Source organism: Echeneis naucrates, chromosome 6, assembly GCF_900963305.1.
Source record: "Echeneis naucrates chromosome 6, fEcheNa1.1, whole genome shotgun sequence".
NCBI lineage: Eukaryota > Metazoa > Chordata > Actinopteri > Carangiformes > Echeneidae > Echeneis > Echeneis naucrates.
In genome coordinates this window covers 21563851-21587230 of record NC_042516.1, presented here as the reverse complement: position 1 = coordinate 21587230, position 23380 = coordinate 21563851, and the positions used below count along the sequence as shown (strand labels likewise).

Here is a 23380-nt window from a genome sequence, read left to right as displayed (position 1 = left end):
TTAAATATGAGATGTCTTTTGTTGAAATTTATTTTCAAGCCTGTCATGTTTCTAATGTCATTTTTCATGTTTTCTTTACAAATGTGGCCAACAGGCACAAAATACTGCCTGAACAATTACACTTGTGTACATGCACAGCACACACACACACACGCCACATACTGTATCTCCCCGACACAAAGCCGCATAGGCTTGTAAAAACCCACCTTGAACAGAGCTAAATCTGTATTCAGCACATGATTATAACAGCAGCACACAGCTAGTATTTTTAAACAGGCTTTCTGTGTTTCAAAGCCCATTTTTCCCTCTTTTCTTTGTGATACAAAATGGTATATGTTAATTGATAATCAGCAGTGTTGATTCAGTGGTGCATTCAGTGCAAATCTGTGCCCTTCTGGATGTCAGAGGGTTTTCACAGCCACGTCGGTGCCAACCTAGCTGGCAGTGCCGGCACCTGTTGGCAGTGCCAAGGCCTGGCAGGGGTTATCGATGCTCTCTGATGGTGCCCGACAATCACAGTGGAAATGACTGCGGCTGCTTGCGTCATGCCAGATAGAAAAGAGCATTTGCTGACAATGGCTCGCTTTCACTGTCGCTCCTGTTTTCCGAACGCTGCTAACCACGGCCAAGGAAGAAGGGGAGGGGAAAAAAAAATCACACAAAGAGAGAGACAAGTGCTACAGTGAACATCGTGTAAAACACGTCAATGTGGAAAACATGCGAACGTCCAAAATGTGGTGCAGCGTCGCTGTGCAGATCCAGGTGATGCAAATGATCTGCTGAGGAGAAGGATTTTAGGTGTGCATTTGTGTGTGTTTGTGCGTTTGTGTGTCGGGGGGCTGCAGCTTGCCACATATAACAGTGACACCAACCTCCTGAACCTGCTGTTCTGCGACAATGAGACACACTCCAAAATGCCTCACATTCATTTCACACAAATACGACTGGATTTTCTCGATTTCTGTTTCACCAAAAACAAAAAGCGGAGTTACAGGAAGATTTCATCCCTTTTTAGGCACCTACCATGTAACTTCAACATGATCCATTTTTGAATTTTACTTGGATGTCTTCAGGCGGCTCGAATTTCAGAGATTCAGTGAATGAATCAGAGTAATTACTCCACAGTTTTGGGTCTTTTATTCAGACACATAACAGAGCCATTTAACCACACTGCACACCGCAGCTGTGTCTCCTGTTGAGGTTCACTGGTGTCACTGTACTGGCGGCTAACTGAAACCCTGAAAATGGGTTGAGATAAGAATTGATCACTGAATCTGTGCAACCATGGCTGCTCTCAAAATCAAACATCTTGGGGTCTTCTCATACAGCTTCTCTTCAATTTCCTGTTTGAAAAAAAAAAAAAACAACCCACACATTTGGGTCTCTTTAAAAAAAACTCTCACTCACTCAAAGCTTACACCTCATGTTAAGTAGGTGTCAATATTGCAAGGTGTTGTTCCATCTCAGGTCTGAAAGGTGAGTTTCACATTGTCTTTTTCCACTAAAAGCTTCTTGACTAGTCCTCTGTGGTGAGTTTCTAATGCTGCAGTTGTGGACATTTTCAAGTGAGCAAACATTTGACCTCACATGGGTTGAAGGCAGAACAATAGTTTGCTTTCACAACAAGGGGCTGAATGAGAGGTGTAAATGTGCCGTCGCTGCTGCGTGGTGAAACAGCAAGCCATCGCTTCTTCCATGGCTGACTGTTTGGTTTGTTCCAGTGTCGGCCTTCTCTTAATGGACACCTTCGTTTTTGTTGTTGTTGTTGTTCCCCTAAAACAGATTTGGCAAACACGTCCCGTAAATCTGAATGTTTCTCTTCACCGATGTTCCACTGAGTTTCTTTGACTGCTCTTGTCACTTGACAGTGGTTGCTGTCATGCTAAGCAGAGAAGCTCACATCTTGTGGTGTTGCATTGTTTGTGAAGCGACCGTATTCTGAGAGACAGTGTACTATTACTGCATTTATGGTTTCACACGGAAAGCATTTGAGAGGCCCAACAAAGATTTCCTCATAAGCATGCAGCGTAGTGATGCATTTCACATGCACCTGACCTCCTCAGCTGGCTCACAGCGTCTGACTCTGTTGCCATGATAGGTGCTAACACTTCCTGTTTTGTGTTGGTTTCCTGTTTTTGTTCTTACATAACCTGGACAGACTATTGAATTCACTTTACCTTTAATGTAGCTGTTGGCCTGATGAGGTGGCACGTTATAAACCTTTTACTTTTTATGTGTCTCTGGTGCAACCCCCCCCCCCAAAAAAAAAATTAAATAAAATAAATGAAAAACAAAAACAAAAAACTATCTCACGCACAATGGCACTAACTATTGAAGTTAAATAAATAAATAAATCCTCCATGGTTTCACCTTTTGACCTTTGCCTTACATTGGCCCCTCCCTCTTGCTTGTCATGGGCTCCAGAGATGGAGACCCAAAAACATCTACACCTGACACCATCAGACAGGATTGATTTAGCAAAAGTGTGTGTGGTGTGTGTGTGTTACCACAAGATAATAGTCTGTCCTTTGCTCACAAAGTCACAGTGAGACCATAAGGTATAAACAGCATATCAGGCCTATATTGACAATATCAACAGAGATTACCTTGTCTGATATTTTGGCAGTTTGTGAGGACGCACCAAAGCCTGTAAGCAGGGAGAGGTTTTAGAAATAATTACAATAATGACAATAACTCACACATAAACCTGAGAAAACCTTTAAGAATGCTATTGTTTCCGGAGATTGTGTTCCTCCAAACAGCCCCCCTTTCACGTCTTCCTCCACTTTTGACAGTTCAGGATTTTGTTGACAATGTCAACAGACATTAGCTTGTCTAATATTTTTGTATAATCCACTTTCACATAATTATGGTATGACCTGCTGTGGAGGTGAAGTTAAGTCAAATAATGGCAGTGTAATAACGGCTTGGTGTTCAGATGGGGGATGTCACTTCTCACTTATTTTGATTTTAATTTTTTTTTTGTTTACTGACAAGAATGTAGCTGATAGTGTGAGGACATCAAATCCAAACTCATCTTTCATTTATAGTATAAAGAGCTCACTACTATTAAATCATGCAATAATGTTCTCAAATGAGCCTTTTTATTTGACGATATTAATACTAAACAATACATCTAGTTTGTTAGGGGATTATATAATGGACGTATAGTTTCTGTATATTTACAGTGTAAATATTAGACAGAGGAATCCCTCCAGGTTTTGTATATTATTGTGAAGTCGGTGTATGTTAGTGCCATTATGTGTTTGTTTGAAAGCACTGTATGTAAATGAGTACCTACTGAACTTACTAACTCTGTGCTTACAAATTAACATTAACGTGATTTTTTTTTTCAAGTAAAACTATTTGCCACTTTTTATTTAATACATCAGAAATCATATGTGATAAGAAAGTCCACCATTTCTTTGGAAAAAAGTAGAAAGAGCCATCAGATGTGGCTGTATTCTGATTGCACATCCAAATATTTTCAGGATTTATACAAACAGATAGAATACTTTTGGGGAGGGGGGCAGCAAATCAAAGCATTTCATCAGTTTATTGTGTGAATGACCAGCAATGACTCAGAGTCAAAGAGTTCACTTAATCTTTTATTTATTTACTTTATTAATTTATTTATTTGACATACAGATTTATTTATGATAATACAAATTGGGCCAAAGTTGGAAAAAAAAACAAGAAATGAAGGTTTCTAGTGTGTGTGTGTGTGTTAAAGCATCGGTGTGTTACTCTGTAATAAATGCAGGACCGCCTCACTCTAATCAAGCTGATTAAAAATTCCTGCGCGCACAGCCGGAAATCGCACCATCGTTGTGTGTGTGTGTGTGTTTGCGTTCGCGTGCGCGCGCACGCGTGATTATGCAAGCGTGTGTGTGTGTGTGTATGTGTGTGGTTTGTATCTGTGTCCACTTTCTTCACTTTGTGTCCCTGCTAGGACTTTCCGTCCCACGAATCGTCTTTATTCTTTTATTATTATTATTATTACCAAATAAAGGGGGGGGGGTATTTTTTTCTTCCTCACACACACACACACATACACCGTATTACCCCCCCTCCTCCCTCTCCTCTCCTGTATTACCCCCCGTATTACCCCCCCTCCTCCCTCCCTCCCTCCTGTATTACCCCCCTCCTCCCTCCCCTCTCCTGTATTACCCCCCCCCCCCCCTCCTCCTCCCTCCCTCCTGTATTACCCCCCCCCCTCCTCCTCCCTCCCCTTTTTTTGCCCCTCTCTTTCCACGCCATTTGAAATGAGGAGGAGAAAGGGAGAGCAGAGGCAGCGGTGAGGAGAGGAGAGAGGGAGAGAGGAGAGAGGGAGGGGGGAGTGATGAGTCAATACAACTAATAATTTAATGGGGACAGAGAGACGGAGGGAGAGAGGGAGAGGGGGAGAGGCAGAAAGAAAGAGGAGCTCCGTCCGGACGCCGATCCCCAGCCAGCAGCAGGACACCTCCTCTTTACTCTCGGCTCTCCGGTGCATCCACAGCCGGCCGTATTTATGCTCGACATCGGGGAAAGTAAACCGCACTTTTTGACCCCCCCCTCCACCTGCACCTCCCTCTACAACCCCCCCCCCCCCCCTCCTCCTCCTCCTTATTTTTATTTTTATTTTACCGTAACCTGTTCCGGCTGTCCGTCTCCTCCTCCCCCCTCACCCCCCCACCCCAAAAAAAAAAAAAAAAAACGCGACACGGAGCTCCCCCACAGCCGGGCTGTTCTCATGGTTGTCTCCGGGTCTCTGAGCCTCTCTCCCCCCGTCAGTGTGTCAGTCAGTCCGGTCCAGCCTCTCTCTCTCCGCCGGTAGTCAAATCTAGCTAAGCCGCCGTTAAGCTATTTTTTTTTTTTTTTTTAATGTCCGCTGGTTTCACACACACACACACACACACACACACACACACACACACAAGCGTAAAGACGGGTGTTTTTTTCCACTATCTTTTTTAGATAAATTCATATAAACACAGCATTGTGTTGTGACTGTTTATCCAGTTCCAGCGGGGTTATTTTTCCGGATGTTTCGGGGTGAACTACAGCAGAAGTCGCCCTGACTTGTAGCCGTTGGACGCGGCTAAATGTCGCCGGCTCTAACGGTAACGGCTGCCGTGTTTTTCCTCCACTTGGACGGAATTAGCTAACGTGAGTTGAGGCTACCACACACACACACACACACACGGGTTTATTTGTTTGTTTGTTTGTTTATTTTATTTCCACACACACACTCGCACACACTCTCTCATCGCCGCTCACCGATGTTCCGCCTCTCTCGGTCCTCCTCCGCAGACCTGCCGGGTCGTTGCTGTGCTCTCTATCCGCCTGTCAGTGCTCGAGGAGCCGCTCTCTGCTGCTCTTCCTGCCGGAGGTCTGACTTGTGTGTCCGTGTGTGTCTGTCTGTGTGTGTTGTTGGTGGCATGCACATGTAGAGGCAGATAGACGAGGAGTTGTTTTGATGGTAGTGCTCTCCTTCTCCTTCTTTCTTTCTTTATTTTATTTTATTTTTTTTGGTTTGTGTTCATTTTGTCTGCCCTGTCCAAACTTGAAGAAGCAGCTTTTTGTGTTTTTGTTGTGTCTTTATGCTGGAGGCTTGTTAAACTCAGTCCTAGATGTGCCCATTTGAACCATAGCTTCTGTTTTGTGTGTTTTAAGGTCATTAAAAAATCCTGACCTGGATCCGGACTGTATCCGGGTCTGGATTCCTTTGGCCCCATTATTTGTGGGGGAATTAGTTGCCTGATTGCGGGTTATGAATGGGGAGGGGGCAGTTTGTGATCTTTTTGCGTGGGGGTGGATGATTTTGCCCTTTTCACTCTTTTGAGAACAGCATTCCAGTTGATGTTCATCAGCGGCAGTACATTAACCCGTACACAGTACCACCCACGGTGACTTCTGTGTGTATGGACACATCTTATATCGCTGTGGTATCAAACTAATCAGGTGCCTCATCACAAAAGGCAGCTTAAATAATGTTGTAATTGTAATTACTGGCTTCAGTCTGAGGTTTTCTGGCCGTGCGCTGAAGCATCTGTGGGCAAATCAGTTGTGCAGACCTCCATCTTTTTCTTGTTTTTACTTTTCTCTCCTCTCTTTGACTTTTGAACACTACCAGAGTGAGTCAGCAACTGTCCATGTTGAAGATTCCCAAGAACTGCATGTCTTCCTACCAAAGTTTACAACTTTGGGCCACTTGCCATAAGTATCTCTCTGCGGCTACAAAAAGTTCACACCTGTAAAGACTTGCAATAGATTTTGTGTGTGTGTGTGTGTGTGTGTGTGTCAGTTACAGTGAGACGACACTGCGGCCTTTCGCCCGCCTTTCCTTTCCGAGCCGCACTACAAATGTGAAGTCACACGAAGTGACTCAGAAGCTGAACTAACGTTAGTTTCCCCCTCTCTGCGTGCTCCGCAGCAGAATCTTGTTCCTTGAACTGCTCTGTATTCATTCAAGTGGAATCTCACAGCAAATTAATGTATTTGCTCTAAAACCGGGGCTTGTTTGCCCCCTCTCGCATGGGAATCTCAAGCGGGACGACCATACATAATACATGCGTTGAAAAATGGGAGCATTACAGAGGCACGAAAAAAACGTCACCGTGGCCTGAGTCGTCATTACTGAGGCGAATTGACAGTTACTGCCGTATTAGGTCTGCTCTCGGAAGTTTCAATTACTTAAAGCACTTTTTTTTTTTTTTTTAGCTCGATAAAAAGGTCTCATTCATGTCTTCACATGTCAGTGATATCAACTTCAAAGATTTTGTAGCTGCTCGTTGCTCTGCTGCTTTTTATGCCGCACACATATCTCCGCTGGCAGCTGAAGCATTCTGTTACTGTCTCCCCAGGTGATAGTGAGCAGAGGTGCTGAGAATGATGGACCATCTCAGCGAGGCGTGTTTGGGCAAGGAGAACTCTGAGCTGGTCAACAGCATGGCGGAGGCCAAGGCCCCGCCGGCCAAGTTGCCCCGGCTGGAGCAGAACGGCAGCCCCCTGGGCCGGGCCAGGCTGGGCAGCACCGGGGCCAAACTAGCCGGGGTCCCCTACAAACCCACCGGCCACCTGCTGAAGACCTGCCACAAGAGAGGTAAGGGGTTCATTATGCACTCAAACAATGTTTTATCGGTCAAAAAGCAAATATGACAAAAATATAATTTAGTTTTTTAGGGTTTGCTGCTGTTTATTGGACAAAACAGTCAACTTGGAGACTTGACCTCAGTCTCAAGGAAACTGCAAGAGGCACGTTTCAATTGATGCTGAGTGAGGCTGATTCAAATAGAGCTGAAAGAAGTGGTTGATGAATTGATAAGTCGACTGTGAGATAATGAACCACCAATAAAACAAGATAAAACACCACACCTTCATAAATGTGAGCGTTTGGTGTTTTTCTTCGTATATTCAGACAGAGACATTTTGAGCGGAGCAAAATGAGTCGTTTGAATGTGTCCCCCTCCAGCTCGGGGAAATGGTCACTGGCATTTTTCACTTTTTATTTTTTGGACGAAGCAACAAATAGAGAAAATAATCAGCTTAATGAAAATAATCATTCATAACAGCCATCATTTCTGGAATTTCATAGACTAGACGACTCATTAATGATTGAAATATTTATCAAAATAATCAACAAAGTAATTCATTTTAGGTTGCAGACCCGTTCCATACAAACTGATTATGAAACAAATACAGTTGAAATAAGTTGTGTGTGAATGAGTAAGAGAAGAGTAAACCATATAAGTACAGGAAAAGCTATTTGAATGCAGTTTTAATAGCCCCCTCGTACACACATAGACTTACACACCAGCTTCCACCCACCACCAACCCCCTGCATGCACTCCAGAACTCTTAAACCTTTTTACAATGCTTCTGTAGTCCTCCCAGAACACACACACAGACACACACACACACACACACACACACACTCTATCACTCTCTCTCTTTCCCTCTCTCTCTCACACACAGAACACACACTCCCACTTATTTGCCCAGACAATAGCTAATAGAAGAACACAGTGAGAATTATTCCTGTGTCGTGCTGCATAGCGCTGTGTCACTGCTCCTCTCTCCAACCACAGCCCTCCTGTGCCGGCATTTGTTTATTAAGGGGAAGTTTCAGTCCTTTAAGAGCCATTGCTGTTTAAAGGGAGCCTTTACTTTGAGATTATGACATAGCTTTTTAATATAACTGGTGTCATCTCGTGAATAACACGCCGAGTAAAACTATCTGAAATATGAACCTTTTATGATCGTGTGTGTGTTTTTTTTTTATTTTTATTTTTGTGAGTTGGAAAATGAGTTTGAAAACCTGCATATTTGGAGTTGTAATAGCACTTGGCCGCTAAGACTCCTCTGTTTGTTCTTTTGGCTGGTTTGGTTTTCTTTGGGCAAAAGGGACTCAGGAACTCTTGGAATGTGTCTGTGTGAGTGTCCTCAAAAGGACCGTTTCTCTTATTTGCTCCTTTAATCTACATGTCGTACTCCAGCTGAGAGAGCCTAATTTTTCACCTACATCATCCCTGCTTCTTTTGGCCTCCTACAACGCTTATTCCTCCAAGCCTCCTCGCTGCCACCCCCTCCTCCTCCTCTTTCCTCCCCTCTCATCAGTGGTTTTTAGCTTCTTCCTGGGCAAAGGGCGAAGCAGCCGATGGAAGTGGGCGGTCTGCCACGGAGGCTTCGCAGAGAGCCCACAGTGGGCATTGTGTCCGAGCCCGAAACAATATTTACAGCAGCCCTCTCTGGGCTCCCTGGAAACAAAGCCAGTATTGATCCCCCAAATGAACCTACACAGCAGTCTTTATTGTTAGATCTTTATCTATTAAAATCAGGGGAGGAGAAAAGCAGCTCTTTCAGCACATTCCCTGGCATCTGTCGGCTTATTGATTGTTTTGCCAGAACTGTGTGCATCTTCTGGAATGCCTGGGATTGGAAAATATTCGAGTGTGAATCATTTTAATCAGCAAGGACAATAAATGCACAGAAATGTGTCCAGGTGGCATTAGAGCGGAGACATACTGAGAAAGTAGGGCAACAGGCCCATCTCAGAAACGTTACAGGATGTACTACGCACAAGATGCTAAAGATACTGTTCTCATCAGCACATTGACAAACTTAAGATCTCCTGCTGCTCTTTTCATTCAGGCCGAGGCTTCAAAAGGCCAAACGGCCCCTGTGGCTGAAAACTTTCTTGAATTTCTGAGGTGTTTTTTCAACAAAAAATGGCACATTGGGTGATATTTGCACAGTGGGTCCCTTGAACATTCGTCAGTCTTTGGACAAGGAGTGCTCATTCCACCTAACAGCAGAGCCACTGTTGACACAGAGTTGTAAACCTCAGGGCGCAGAGTTGGCTCGGGATTTGAAGCGCTGCATCATGGGAAGATGATTTTGGGTTGGCAGGCAGAAGGAAAGGCTAATGTGATCCCAGCACCTCGTCAGCGTATAAACAGTTTATTGTGCCAAAAGGAGACATAGGAGCTGAAGGATTTTTTTGTGTGCGTATCTATAATACGTAGATTCTCTTATTAAACACACGAATCATACTCGTGATTTCAGGCCGTGGTGGAGCATCTCTTTGATATTATGTCATCATTGTGAAGCCTGGAAGAAAACCATAAGACCGCAAGAATGAGCCCTGCAATAGTTACTAAAGAGCTTCCCAACACGGGATCACAGGTGTAAAAACCATCCGTGAAAAGCTCAGTGGGGAGCTCGTTGAAATTACAAGACAAATGAGAGCCTTTCAAAATAAAAACTGATTCAGTCTCTGAGATGTGTGGAGCTTATCTTACACCTAAGGACCGTTTGAGTCCTCACCTTGATGTGAGTGCTGGGCGTTATGACTAAGAGGTAGAGTTTAGATGGAAATTGCCCTATAAAAGATGAAAAATGCCTGAGTGGTCCAAAATGTCCAGATCGTCTACACAGCAGCAGTCCACTCTCTCGCTCATAATCTCCTGACACTCAACATTGATATAACTTAATCATCATCACGAAATACTAATATCGTCCTCTTGCAAAAAAACACAGATTACTGAAGGTCAAAGTTTGAATGTGAATTCTTCCTGCTCTCACTCCTGTGTGTGTCTCGGTCTCCTCAGGCAACATGCTGCCTGTGTTCTGTGTAGTGGAGCATTATGAGAACCCCATGGATTTTGACAGCAAGGAGGAGCACGCAGAGTTCGTCTTGGTGCGTAAGGACATGCTCTTCAACCAGCTCATTGAGATGGCCCTGCTGTCACTGGGCTACTCCCACAGCTCAGCAGCCCAGGCCAAAGGTAATCCTCACACCGCTCGTTGAACTCTGATCGTCATCTCTTCATTTTCTACCCTGGTGTGCCACTGTTCTTCTTCGTCTTTTCTCCCTTTATCTCTCTAATACTCATTAACCTCCTCTCTTCTGCGCGTTCAGTGACTCTGGTACTCATGCACACATTCAAACACACACACTCTTTAAGCCTCACACACACAATCTGTGACCATAATAGCCTACCGCCAGCAGATCTGAAGCCACAGTAACACATCCTGACACTGATCCCAGACAGGAGATGCTCAAGTCTCTCAGGGGTCACATACACTCACACAGAGTCACACACACACACACACACACACACACACACACACACACACAAACACACACATTCCCACACAGTCTAAACGCAAAAGCTTACCCGCCAGAATGTTTACATGTACATCCACATTCACATTGTGTGTGTATAAGCAAGTAAGGCACACAACAACACGCTCATATTGCACATTTATATACGCATACACTCTGTGACTCAGTAAGTGGGAGGGGCAGGTGGAAGAAAGGGTCTGCTAATTGCACTTGAGCATATACGGGCCGAGGGTGGCTGTTCCAAGGTGCCTCTTAGTGTGCTCTTTTATTATAGCCTGTCCATCAGCCTTCACTACACACACTCACACATTCACGCACGTGCACACACATATCCTGCTTCACCTCTCCCTTGAGCAATCTCCCGTCTCACTTCCTGCTATGTGGGCTGGAGCTTTTTCCAAGGTAGCGTCAGGAGAAATTCCACCATGGTTGTTGTGATTTCAGCAAGAAATTCAGTTGATAAAAGTGTTTAGGTCACCTAAGTAGTTGTGGGGAGACCACCTGCGGCTTTATTTTAAAATAAACCTGTTACTATGCTAAAATGAACTATGTACTGATGTGCTTTTCCTTGGTGTGCTTCTGTGCGTCTATGTTTACACATCCGTGTGTGTCTGGATGGATTTGCATCATTCAGGCATGATTCAGGTGGGGAAGTGGAACCCTGTCCCCCTGTCATACGTGACAGACGCACCAGATGCCACAGTGGCTGACATGCTGCAGGATGTCTACCACGTGGTCACACTTAAGATCCAGCTGCACAGGTAAGAAACACACAGTACACAAAATGTGTGTAGATATTTGTGCAATGTTTTCACCTTACCTTGCCTCTCATACATTTACCAGCAAAAGCCACTTAAATACCAAAAGCATCTCGATATTAGTTTATTTGATTTATGTGATTGATGAATTGCAAAAATCATCATTTGGCATAAATTGTGGTGAGCGATGAAGATGATTCTTTTTTTGGCCATTGTATGCCTTTATTCTTTCAATTGGCCTGTGCAGAGACAGGAAATAGGACAGAGAAAATGCAGGAAACAATCCATTGGGTTGGGAATCAGTCCGAGGGACTTGGCTGCTCAGAGCATTGATGCCCAAAAGCTATGTGGCCTAACCACCCGGCTTCTGGGTCTCACTCTTACTGTGAGTAGCATGAACTTTTTTGCTTGTCAAGTGAAACTGAGGAAGGGAAGTTTAGTTTTTGAAACAAACAGAATCCCAAAGACTTGAATGTGCTGGGCAACTGGAGAGTGTGCGGCTAAAAATGTGTACAGCAGATGAATACAAGGTTGTTCACCTGAAATAGTATCATAAATAAATCTGGCTGCTCTGGTTATTTAAAGTGAAATATTTTTCTTCTGAATCAACGCAGCTCATATTAACAACGACCTTCTTACCACTCGCTGTCTTCTGCCTCTCTCACCATACTGTATGCTAAATGCTGCTCTGTAGGTGTGAGGCTTCATCGTATTTATACACACTGAGAGCATACAAGCATTTATTTATATGAACACAAACAGGTTCATATATGCTCGTAGACACAATGCACAGACACACAATCGCAGACACACAAACAGCTGAGTGGTGGTGGTGGTGTGGAGGCTTGTGCCAGCTGCACGCTAACCCAGTGTTCTGCAACCCTCTGGAGGGCTGTTCCTACTCCTTTCCAGCCTCACTCTGCCTCTTCCTCTCTCTTCCAACCCCCACCACCCTCACCACCACCACCCAGCTTCACCAATGGAACACACACACCACACACACACTGATGTGAGCACGTCCACCAGCCAGAATACAGAAGGTTGTGTTTATTTCTGGCATGCTAGCCCTGAATGCATGGATAGCTGTCTTTCTTCATCACCCTTCTCCCTGCCTCTCCCCTCCTTCCTTCCTCTTGTTCACTTCCTTCTCCCCAGAGGCGTTCCTAGCTGCTGGAGCAGTTTAAGGTGTTCTGGAAAATCCATTGTTTGTGCGTGAGAGTGTGTGCGAGGGTGCTTGTTTTCTTACAAGCAGATGCTAGCATTGAATGTCGCACACATCCTCCCCTATTCCACGACTATCTCCCTGTTCATAATGTTTCCAACACACCAACTGACAGATTTGTTGACACACATACACACACAATGGGCACTCATCACCTCTCGCTCAATCTCTCATCTCTCCCACTTGTCAAGTGTCAACGCAGGTTTAACGAAAAGTAATTCAGCGATATGTTGCAATGAGAAACACATCGAACATATGTCTTACACACGTGAAGTGTTATCCAGAGTGAACTGGGCGCTCTCACTCGAGCTCACTCCAGTTACTTCACATTGTCACCTGCCATGTAGCTATATTTTCCCAACCCAGAAGCCCGAGTGGTTCTCAAGTAGAGCCGAGTCCCTGCGGTTAGCAACTGAAGAACAACCAAACTGCCAAACCAGTCTGTGTGATCTATAAATCTATTTTGATTTTGCTGCATTTTGTTGTCAGTGTTGTTATTGTTTGTATTTGTTTTCCCCCCCTTTTCTCTCCCCACCCCACCATCCCTTCAAACCCCACCCCCCACCACGAATGCCGCAGAAATCTAGCCAGTAACACCTTAAATTGTTTTGCCGAGCACGAGCCAGGAAGGTAGAAGTAACACGAAATAATAGTCGCCACATGCAGCTGATGTATAATTCATGCATCAATCCAGCAGATGTGTTGTATAAAGTAATTAACTAATCAGAACAATCAGGAGAGAGAGAAAGAGAGAGAGAGACGGAGAATATGAAAGAGCGGGAGAGAGAGAGAGAGAGAGAGACAGAGCAATCTCCAGATGCATCTGCTTGATGCGCCAAATGAAATCTGTCTGTCTTGGAGGGGCGCTTGCAGCAGGAAAAAAAACGAGTGGGGGCCTGCATGTGTTCAGCTCTCTTTCTCTCTGGTTTCTCCTCTCTGTCTCCACTGTTCCCGTCTATCTGATCGTTCCAGTGATTTGGCCAATCCATCAATTCATACTTTAAACTGGGTTCGACTATGACTGCAACCCCATTCCGACACCTTTGTTCTGGGGAGACTAATTTGTTCCCAAATTGCCAATTTGTAACAGAAGCCCTGATTAGCACTGAAAACGATTAATCGATTAATCCATGAGTTGATCGACATAAGATAAATGAACAACAGCTTTGATAATTGATTGATAGGCAAAGTCTTTTATGGAGCGAAAATGTCAACATTAACTTGTTCCAGTTTCTCATGTGTGAGGATTTGCTTTTCTTTTTTTTATTGATTCGGGCATTGTGACAGTTTTTTGGACTAAAACAAGTAAATAACTAAGATGTTATTTTGAGCACAAGGAACATATGATCGTCTTTTTTTTTTTTTTTTTTTTACTATTTTCTGACATTTTCGGACCAAACTGAAAGATTAATTGACCAATGTTAGCTGTATCTCTACACTCTGGGGTTTTCCTACATTGTTAAACATTTGTCATAGTCTGGTCCACTGCAGTATAACCTGCTTCTCAGTAATCATTTAGGGTCAATGTATTTATATATTTTTTAAAAAGTGTTTTAGGAAGAAACATGGAGCATTTAGAATTAGAAGAAATGATTTCAATATTGTGCTTTTATAGGTTCTATACTTGTCACCGGGGCTGCTGGCTTTCCTTTCTATCTCCGTCTTTTCTCCATCTGAATTGTTTCTCATGCTCTCTCTTCATCCCTATCTATCCCTTCCCCTCCTCCTCTTCCCTCTTACCTCTCCCTGTCTCCCCATCCTTATCCCTTCCACCCCACACCCCCATATGTCTCCCCCCTCCCTCCCTCTCTCTCCCTCTCTCTCTCCACAGTTGTCCTAAGCTGGAGGACCTGCCGCCCGAGCAATGGAGCCACTCTACAGTAAGAAACGCCCTCAAGGAGTTACTCAAAGACATGAATCAGAGCTCTCTGGCTAAAGAATGTCCCTTATCACAGGTGCTGAAGCCCAGTCTGCTTATTAAAAAAAAAAAAAGACAAAGCCCAACCCCACCCCCCCTTTGCAACCATACCACACAACAAAACAAACACCCCTACCACCATCACCTCTGTCTTTTATCCTGAAATTATCAAATGCCCTGAGTTTGATCAAGTGAGAAAGAGAATCGGCATAGAAAACCCAAATCAATGGCCATTGTCATTTGTTTGCCGCATGTTTTTTTTTTTTTTTTTTTGGTGTGTGTGTGTGTGTGTGTGTGTCATAAAGCCCCAGACACACATACACACAGTGGGACTCGCAATGGCAGCCAAAAAGCAGAGGTGTTGTTGAACGTATGTTTATTGTTAGATAAACATTGGCCCAAACCCAGAAGGGTCTGGATTCTTTTTGTTCTTTGTCTCATTTAGTTCTTTCTCAACATTTCATTGCATCAGGCAGGAGACATGTACATTTATTACATTCACATGTTAGGTGTTATATTCTGTTTCTTTTTTTTTTTCTTCCTTTTCTTTTTTGTCAGCGGGGAGGTTGGATAGAAAGCACTAGCTCAGATATTGTATTAACAGGCAGTGTAGTCGGTATATCATAGAGGCAGCTCTGGAGTGAGTGGAATGAAACGGCAATATATCTCTCACAGGGGCCAATAATGTGTGTATATCTGAGTGTGTGTTACAGTGTAAGGAGATATGTGTGCTTCTGTGTGCTTTTGCTTGACTGTGGTTGTGAAACATATATCAATGCACAAGACATGTATTTGAAAATGTTATTTGTGTTTTGCATGTGTGAGTGTATTTAGATCCAAGCGTGTGCGTAGGTGCTTTCAGTATGAAGCCAGCTCTCCTCCCAGGCCACCGTATGGTCACCTGGAGACCCTCATTTGCACCACGTGTGCGTTTGCGGCTGTTCTGTGTGTGTGTATGTGTGTGTTTGTGTGTTTAGCCGGGCATGAGCAGTGCGCTGATGATGTAAAGAGTCCCTGGGTGGCGTTCAGGCAGAGCCCAGCCTGGTCTGGTAATCACCCTGTTTACGGTCCATATGTGAAGACGGCTCAGAGGAGAGCGCACGCTAGCTCAGAGGATCTAACACACAGACACACACACTCCCCCTCAGACACACATTTGCTATTTTCACATACACACTCGTCTCAAATTAAACTGAAGATTGTTTCAGTTCTCCAGTGAGAATGAAAGATGGTCCTGAAAATATCTTTAACTGAATCTGTTTCTTCCGTTCCTCTATGTATTTTAACAGCCAGTTTGGTCCTGAATTGTAAACGGTATTTAATGGTCTTATGTTTACTGTCACGCAGAAATTCTAGCCAGCCATTGCAGAGTTGTTGTAGCTTCAGCCAAAATGAATTTTCTATTTTATTATACTTCCCCTTGTTTAATTTTAGGTCAGGAAACTTCAAAACACAAATGCAGTTTTTGCATTTTTAATGTATTTAAAGAGGAATGGGCAGCTTTCCCCTGTTGTCAATTCATACACGTATCCATGTCTGCCTTGTTCAAACATGGCTGCCATGATGGTGTTTGACATCTGTTACTCTGTGGGGTTTCATGTGGCCTGCTGCACCCATAGAGAGCTGGTTTGTTCCTCCTAAACCCAGTTGGTTTTTGAGGCCGTTTGTCACATTCGAGGGATGCCCCCACGTCTCCTCCATGTATTCTGTCCTGGCCCTTCTGACCGGTGACACTTCTACTTGCATGTACCCTGATATAGGCGGCGAGAAGCTGGCAGGAAGCCGACCCTCTAAGTTTTCTTAGTTGACCATAGAAGTGAGACAAGTGGGAGGGGAGAGGGGTGTTGCAGGCGGGAACAGAGGATTGGCACCTTTTTAGGATTAGTGTTTCCTTGATATTCTGCAGCGTAATCCCAGACCGAAAAGAGAGGTTAACAGATGAGAGAATCACAGCCAGCGAGTGAAAGAGAATTAGCCCACCTCTGAACAGGGCTCTGAAGAGAGAGGGAAAGGAGGGGCGGCTGAGCGGGGAGGGAAGGGCGGTGGGGGGTTATTTTGTTAAATGCTGCTTTTGTCCAGAGCCTTGTCAAACATTTAGTTTCATTCTTTTGTAGTGGGGAGTCATGCTTTGTGTGTTTGGCCTACAAATTACACAAGGAAACTCTGAGAAAATGTATTCACCCATGGCCATTGTTGTTCGATCAGAGAAGCTGATTCTGACCTGCTTGCTGAAAGATTCACTCTTAACAATTTGAAGAAGCTGCACTGAAATTAAACTTCTCCTGAATCTGCCTCAATCTGCCAACAGGCTTGTCTTTTTTTTTTTCCCCTGGTTGCTACCAAGCTTAGCAACCCCCTTGCCCGTGTTCACAGAAACTATGGCAACAAACGAGCTTCCCCTCACCTCACCCCACGCTTTCTCATTGCCGCCACCACCACATCGTCTTGCCCACCCACCCCCTGCTTACTCTCACTGGGCGGCCCCTGATGCACCAGCTGCTGTGTTGCGTAGCAGCAAATAGTCATCAAAATGCCATCTTTGCAGGCCTTCACAACCTCAGCTGCCACAGGCACAACTTGGTTGCCAGAGTATGTGTGCATGTATGTGTGTACATAGATATACTTGTTTGTGAGTGTTAGGTTGGAGGGAGGGGCCGTGGGGGAGGAGGGGGGTCACCCTACTTGAGGTGGATATGCGCCATAATTGAGCTGTGTTAGATGTTGGCGAGAGACAAGGCACAGTGTTGCAAATGGGATGCGCCTTTTCCCCAGCTGATTCAAGACATCAGGCTAAGTTGGAGTGTGCGTGTAAGGGTTTAATTGTGTACGTGCATGTGTGTAGCATTTGCGTAACTGCACCATGTGTGTTTGTCTGCAGGGGTTGTGCTCAGTGTGTTTTTGGATTTGCCAGTGTGCACCACACTTTAACGCTGGCAGCTGGGTGCCTACAGTACCTGCCTGCTGCACCACTTTTCCCTCTCTCTTTCACACAGACACACATGCAGACACACAAACACACACACACTTGGTCTCTCTTTCTCTTTTCCTGTCTCCCATGATGGGGTGTAGAGTAGATGTTGGGGACCGATAGTAGCCCAGTGCCACTTCCTGGTCTTGCTGATAAGCTCTCTGTGCTGCAGATGGCTATCACTTAAAGGGTCCACACACATACTCATGCACACACTGACACACATACACGCTGGCACTCACACACACACACCCATACACACATGCGTAGCCATGCTACCTGTTGACAAGCCCTTGCACAGTCCTCCTGCTGGCACCGCAGTGGCGGCAGAGACTCTGGTTATTTGCTTGATTTCACTTAGTGTGGATGCATGTGTGTGCGACAGAGCAATGGGGAGAGCAAGTGAGCGAGAGAGAGAGAATAGGTGTGTGCGTATTGTTGCGTTCACACATACACGCAGGGCCCCCTGTGAGAGGTAGAGTGATGTATTGAGGGAGAGGGCTGATTAATGAGGAGCGTTTATTAGAACATCTGTGTCAAAGATGGCGGAGAAAGAGGGAGCAAGGGAGATAGAGAGAAACGATGGGAAGAGACAGAGAGAAAGGCACACCATCTTCTGCAGGCCTCTTGTTTGTTGCCTGGAGCTGCCTTAGCCCAGATATACTGTAAATAAAAGATGGCAGGCTGGAGGAGAGGAGTTCATTATCCCCTTGACTTAAAGGAGAATTCTTCTTACTTTAAATTTATGGTTTTCAGACGGATCTTTGGCTCTGGAGTTGGCTCTCAGACTCAGGTTAAACTGGGATGTGTGGTTTGCCGCTCTACCAGTCATTATCTCAAAATATTCACTTTTTTCTCCCCAAGGCAGTAAATGAAAAGCAGAATCATTCATTCTGATTTGCACTGGCTTTTTCCAGCTCATAAGGAGTAAACAGGAGTTAGGATTTTTAAATTATCAGAGGCTGAACACGCGCTTGCTATTTGCTAATGTTTGCCTGAATCCAAAAGAAGCACCTGCTTCAGGCGTAAATTTAAACAGCGCTTCTGACTTAACCCGAACTTTATCAGGGTGTTACTGGGTGAAGGCTCTCTCTACCTGTGAAATACTGCTTTGGTTTGGACTCATGCAAGCTCACATGCACAACTCGTCATGCTTCTGTTTTTCATCACGGCAGCATGATGCACCACAGCATGATTGGCACAGATTCACACCCAGCTGCCTCTAACCTGACTCTCGCTTCACTCTCCCATATTTGACTTCACACCAAAGAAGTACAGCTGAATGGCTGTGACTGAAATCAGTCATATGGAGCTACAGTCAGAGTCACATCCATGATGATTAGTGGACAAAGTTGGTGTCCTTGGTAACTTGAAATGTGAAGAACAGTGACACAAATGAGGAAACAAAAAGTCAGCATTTGCTTTAGTTTCCTTTAAATTGCTTTTCTGTACTTCTGCACCCAGCCTTGGTAGCTTGCACGGTAAATATCTCTGAGAACTCAAGCTGATGTGGAGTGCTTGTCTGGTTATTGGCACCAAAAGTCGATGGATGATGGATGAAATGGAAATTTTCATCCTACAGCTTTTCAAAATTTGAGCTATTACACGTAGCTTAGATGAAATATTGCTTAAATTGGACTTTTACTTTAGATCCGTCCCTGCTGCAGTATGGATCCACATTTGTGGAGGTATTGTTGTTTTCTGCTCTGTATGCATTAGCCTTAGCCATTGTTACCATCACATAAGATGCCTACAGCGTTAATAGAAAGGTCAAGAGTTCAGAACTCAGTTAGATCGACCTCTCCTGACAGCGCAGCTGCTTCTTCGTGTCCTTGTATCATTTGTGCAGAGAAGCTGGAGCCAGAGATCCAGAATCAGCCTGCACCAGTTCATCGTGCTCCCACCACCATGCTGCTCTGCCAGCACGTTCCTCCGCTATCCTCCAAGTGCATATATTATAGAAAATGATAAAGATGACATACCTGTAATTTGAAAACAGATGGTTTAGTTCTTTTGAATATTTATAACAATCAAAAACAATTTCTCCTGCACCAACCTCACTATTCGCCCGGAGGCCAGCAAGGTGTTAAAACATTCATTTTAATGAAACTGGAGGAGGAAAAAAAAGCGTCTTTGTTTTTCTCAGGCGAAGGAGGATGGTTGAAGTTAATGTAGAGAGGGCAAAGAGTCGACTGTAAAGGGAGAGTAGAGCACACGTGCGGTGGAGAACGACATGCTCAGCGCGGCCCTCAATCTGGTTGAAGTTGTCTTAAACAGATTGTATAAATAAAGAGCTGAAAAATAAAAGAGGCTTATCTGTTTACGTCGCCCCACTCCCCAGATGCTGATATTCAATAAGCCGTTATCTTCTTTGCTTTTGAAGGTAAATATCTTCACTGCCACCTGCTCTTGATGTCATCAGAGGCACAGCTCAGTTGACCTTATAATATACCCACTCGAAAATAAAAGAAATACAAAAAATGTTCAGACAAACTCACCGGCATTTGATAAAAAAAAAAAAAAGAAAAGAAAAAAAAAGCACAGATAAAACCTTGTTTGATTTAATTTGTGTTACCTTCAGTAGACGAGATCAGAAATTTCTGCATATCTGATACTTTTCAGTTATGTGTTTTTTGTTTTGTGTTTTTTGTTTTTTTTTGTTTTTTTTTTCCTTGCTGGGTTTTACCATGTCCCTATCTTTTATTTGTTTTGACAAGCTACAGTTTTACTGCATGTTTCACAAGCTTTAATATTATGTCTGTATTTTCCACAATGAGAATCTAAAGTCCCTCTCTCATTCTCTCTCCCTCTCTCTCAATCAATCTCTCTCTTTCAGAGTATGATTTCCTCCATTGTGAACAGCACTTACTATGCAAATGTGTCGGCGGCGAAGTGTCAGGAATTTGGGCGCTGGTATAAACATTTCAAGAAGACAAAAGATATGATGGGTAAGCAAAACGGAGGGGCGCAAAGTATGGCGCTCACACTTTTGTCTCTTTGCACATACACACATACACACCAGTCACTATTACAATATGTTCTCTAACCAACCGTCTCTTTGTCTTCCTGCTGCTGCACGAAGCAGAAATAAATTTTTATCTTGTTATCTAATAATTCAAGATAACATTGAACACAGATATCTTTGATTTATACATTATTGCTTTAACTACGCTAACGCTAGAGTCAGACAGAGGCCTCTAACAGTTTTATTTTTTGTTTGTGTGTGAGTATAATGCCCCCTGCCCCACCAACACCCCCATGAACACAAAGCAGCAATGACTTCAACCAGCCACCGCCTAGTCTGAAATTCAATTAGGTTTTCTTATCAACCCTCAAACAACACATGCTTTATATAATCTAAAAAAAAAAAAATCCCCTTTGACCCACCAGGAAATGAGGTTATGTAATACCACTAGCACCCAAACTGGAGATAGAATTCCGATATATTTCGATTTCTTTTGATTAAACAGAACACCACTCTGCTGCGAGGCTCATAATGCAGTTTAATGTTGAGATATTAGCTTTAACAATCTGTTGAACAATCTTTCTTTTTTTTGCCAGTGTGCTGCTGCTTGCAGTGATGACACATGAGATATTACAGCAAAATGTTTTCAGAGCTTCCATGCAAATAGCGTGTTGTGATCATATCTAATGTGTGTGTAGTTTTGTTTTTTCTTTTTTCTGTTCGTCCTCTGTTAAAGTGGTAACATACGCCGGGAACGCTATTTACTTCAGACCTGCTCTACTTGTGTATTCTCTTGCATACTCCCACACGTTTTCTGTCACAATTGTCTTTTTTTTTTTTTCCTTCTTTTTTTTTGGGGGTGTTGTGTGTTCCTCAAAAGTGGGACTGCTGCAGCTGCCAGCCCAGCTCTGGTGCTGCTGCTGTTTATAAATGCCATATTTTTGCTGAGCTGCAGTAGGTGTAAGTATTGTAGGAAGCCTTAACCCCATGTTTCTTTCCTCACAATTTTACACTGTGTGTGTGTGTGTGTGTGTGTGTGTGTGTGTGTGCATCTGCATGCCCTGCCATCCAACTGTGCAGGCATGCGCCAACCCTCCCAGCTGGAGGGCTACCTGGGTACGTGTGTCCTCCGTGAGAGCCCGCGTGCCAATGCGCTAGGTATGTCACAACATGGGCACACACACACACACACACACACACACGCGCACATACTCACCCTTGTTTCTTTGTATTTTTGTATGTATTTTATTTTTTTGGATTGACATAAATGAACTCCTTAGTGACTCCCTACCTCAGGTGTCACCTTTGCAGCCTCTCTAAATCTTAATGAAAGAAACGGGCTTCGAACTCAAAAAAACTTTTATTTTGCATGGAGCAGATTTTATTGCCATCATGTGAATTTTTGTCCCTTTACATTTATCGTGGCTAGCAGATACACACACACACTTCACATGTGAGAAGCTGCATTCCTGCTTAAACTGTATGCTTCAAGTAAAATCCATATTAATGCCTAAATCTCAATTATGATCTTAATCCTAATCCCAGACCTCAAACAGCCCTTCAAGATGGCATTAAAATTAACCGTGATTCACTCTTTGTAAACCCATTTTGACTGCTCCTTGACCCAGGTGGCTAACACAAGCAACACACTCAACGTTAAGTCAAAAACAGTCCACCTTAAAGAAGTAAAACCTCTAAACCGTTCATTTAAATGTTTGGTATCATTCTCTCTGGTGATTTCAGGCACAGATAAAAGCAAAACCACAATGTGAATCTACTGAGAGGCAGCGATAACAATCTCAACACACACTTACACACATTCACACAAACTCTCAGAGTCCACGCCTCATGTTAGCCAAACCTCAGACACAAAACCTTGGCACATGTGCCTCAGGTACCCACCACCACACGCCTTGCGGCAACTCCCCCAACCTCAATATTCATGACGGGCTGCCGTCTGCTGTACGTACATGGCCACACATGGCAGGAAGAGCAAGTGCTGGTGTAATGCCAAGCTTGAAGGCTGGAGGAGAGAGCGCCGTGGTCATCCCTCTGTGGTTTGGCCACTGTGTCACAATGTGACTCTGCATTTACCTCACCACTCTGCATTTAGCAAGCAGTTTGAGCCTGAAGTCAAGGGGAATAAGTACCTGGTCACAGGTACTGGCAAAGCTACTCCCCCGCTCTGCCAGCTGAAGTGGAGGTACCGGCCGCCAGCAACTGTGGTGTCGCTCCTTTTGACGCGGCGGTGCTAGAGTGAGGGACGCCAACACGAGAAAGAGAGAGTTAGGTCACTTTGCACTTCTCTCTCTCTCTCTCTCTCTCTCTTTCGTTCCTTCTCTGTCTTTCTCTCACACACAAACGCACAGACACTCCCGCCTTCCCTCAGCCCACATCCCATTCCCATTGTGTGTTTAATCCGGGGCTCTTTTGTGGCAGGATTCCACACGAGGACTCCCGCTTCTGTGGCAGCCTTTTTCTCCCAGGGCCTGCCATGCTCTTCTGTCACCCCTTCTCTTTTCAATTTGCATGGAAATGCCTCCGTGTGCCTGTGTGTTTGTGTGTTGTGAGCATGCCCCCCAGCAGTCTGTGCAAGCACGGATATGCACACACACACACACATTCACATATGAGTGAATAGGCATGCCATACCATCAGAGCCAGGGAATGCCAGGGATTATGGGAAGAGATGTGATTATTACCAAGATTTCTTGTTTTGTTTCTCTTCCCCCCCTACATCATTTGTTTTTCGACAAACGCTCAATAGACCCGTCTTGGCTGGGTGTTTTGTGCTTGCTGACAGTTAAGAAACAGGCAGCTCGAGCACACGATTATTGTGGGTATTTTTGGAAAACATCCATACACTTAATCTTTCATCTGATGAAAAATTCATCTTATTGAGGACCCCCCCCCCCCGCCTCATCCTCTCACCTTCCC

The 23380-nt window shown here is 44.3% G+C and overlaps 1 protein-coding gene across 9 annotated transcripts in view; it reads left to right on the top strand.

Annotated features, from left to right (window-relative positions):
- Nucleotides 1-23380, top strand: part of satb1b (SATB homeobox 1b) — a 60921-nt gene that overhangs the window by 7242 nt on the left and 30299 nt on the right. For 2 of the 9 annotated variants that reach the window (XM_029503330.1, XM_029503332.1), the window contains exons 2-8: nt 6849-7087; nt 10095-10271; nt 11247-11373; nt 13172-13222; nt 14424-14547; nt 20315-20426; nt 21524-21601. In XM_029503330.1, coding sequence (XP_029359190.1) covers nt 6874-7087; nt 10095-10271; nt 11247-11373; nt 13172-13222; nt 14424-14547; nt 20315-20426; nt 21524-21601 — 883 coding nt within the window. In that variant the 5' untranslated portion in view covers nt 6849-6873. Of the gene's footprint in view, nt 1-4892; nt 5152-6848; nt 7088-10094; nt 10272-11246; nt 11374-13171; nt 13223-14423; nt 14548-20314; nt 20427-21523; nt 21602-23380 lie in introns of those variants that run through there. The other 7 variants (XM_029503331.1, XM_029503336.1, XM_029503339.1 and 4 more) reach the window with 7 other exon arrangements.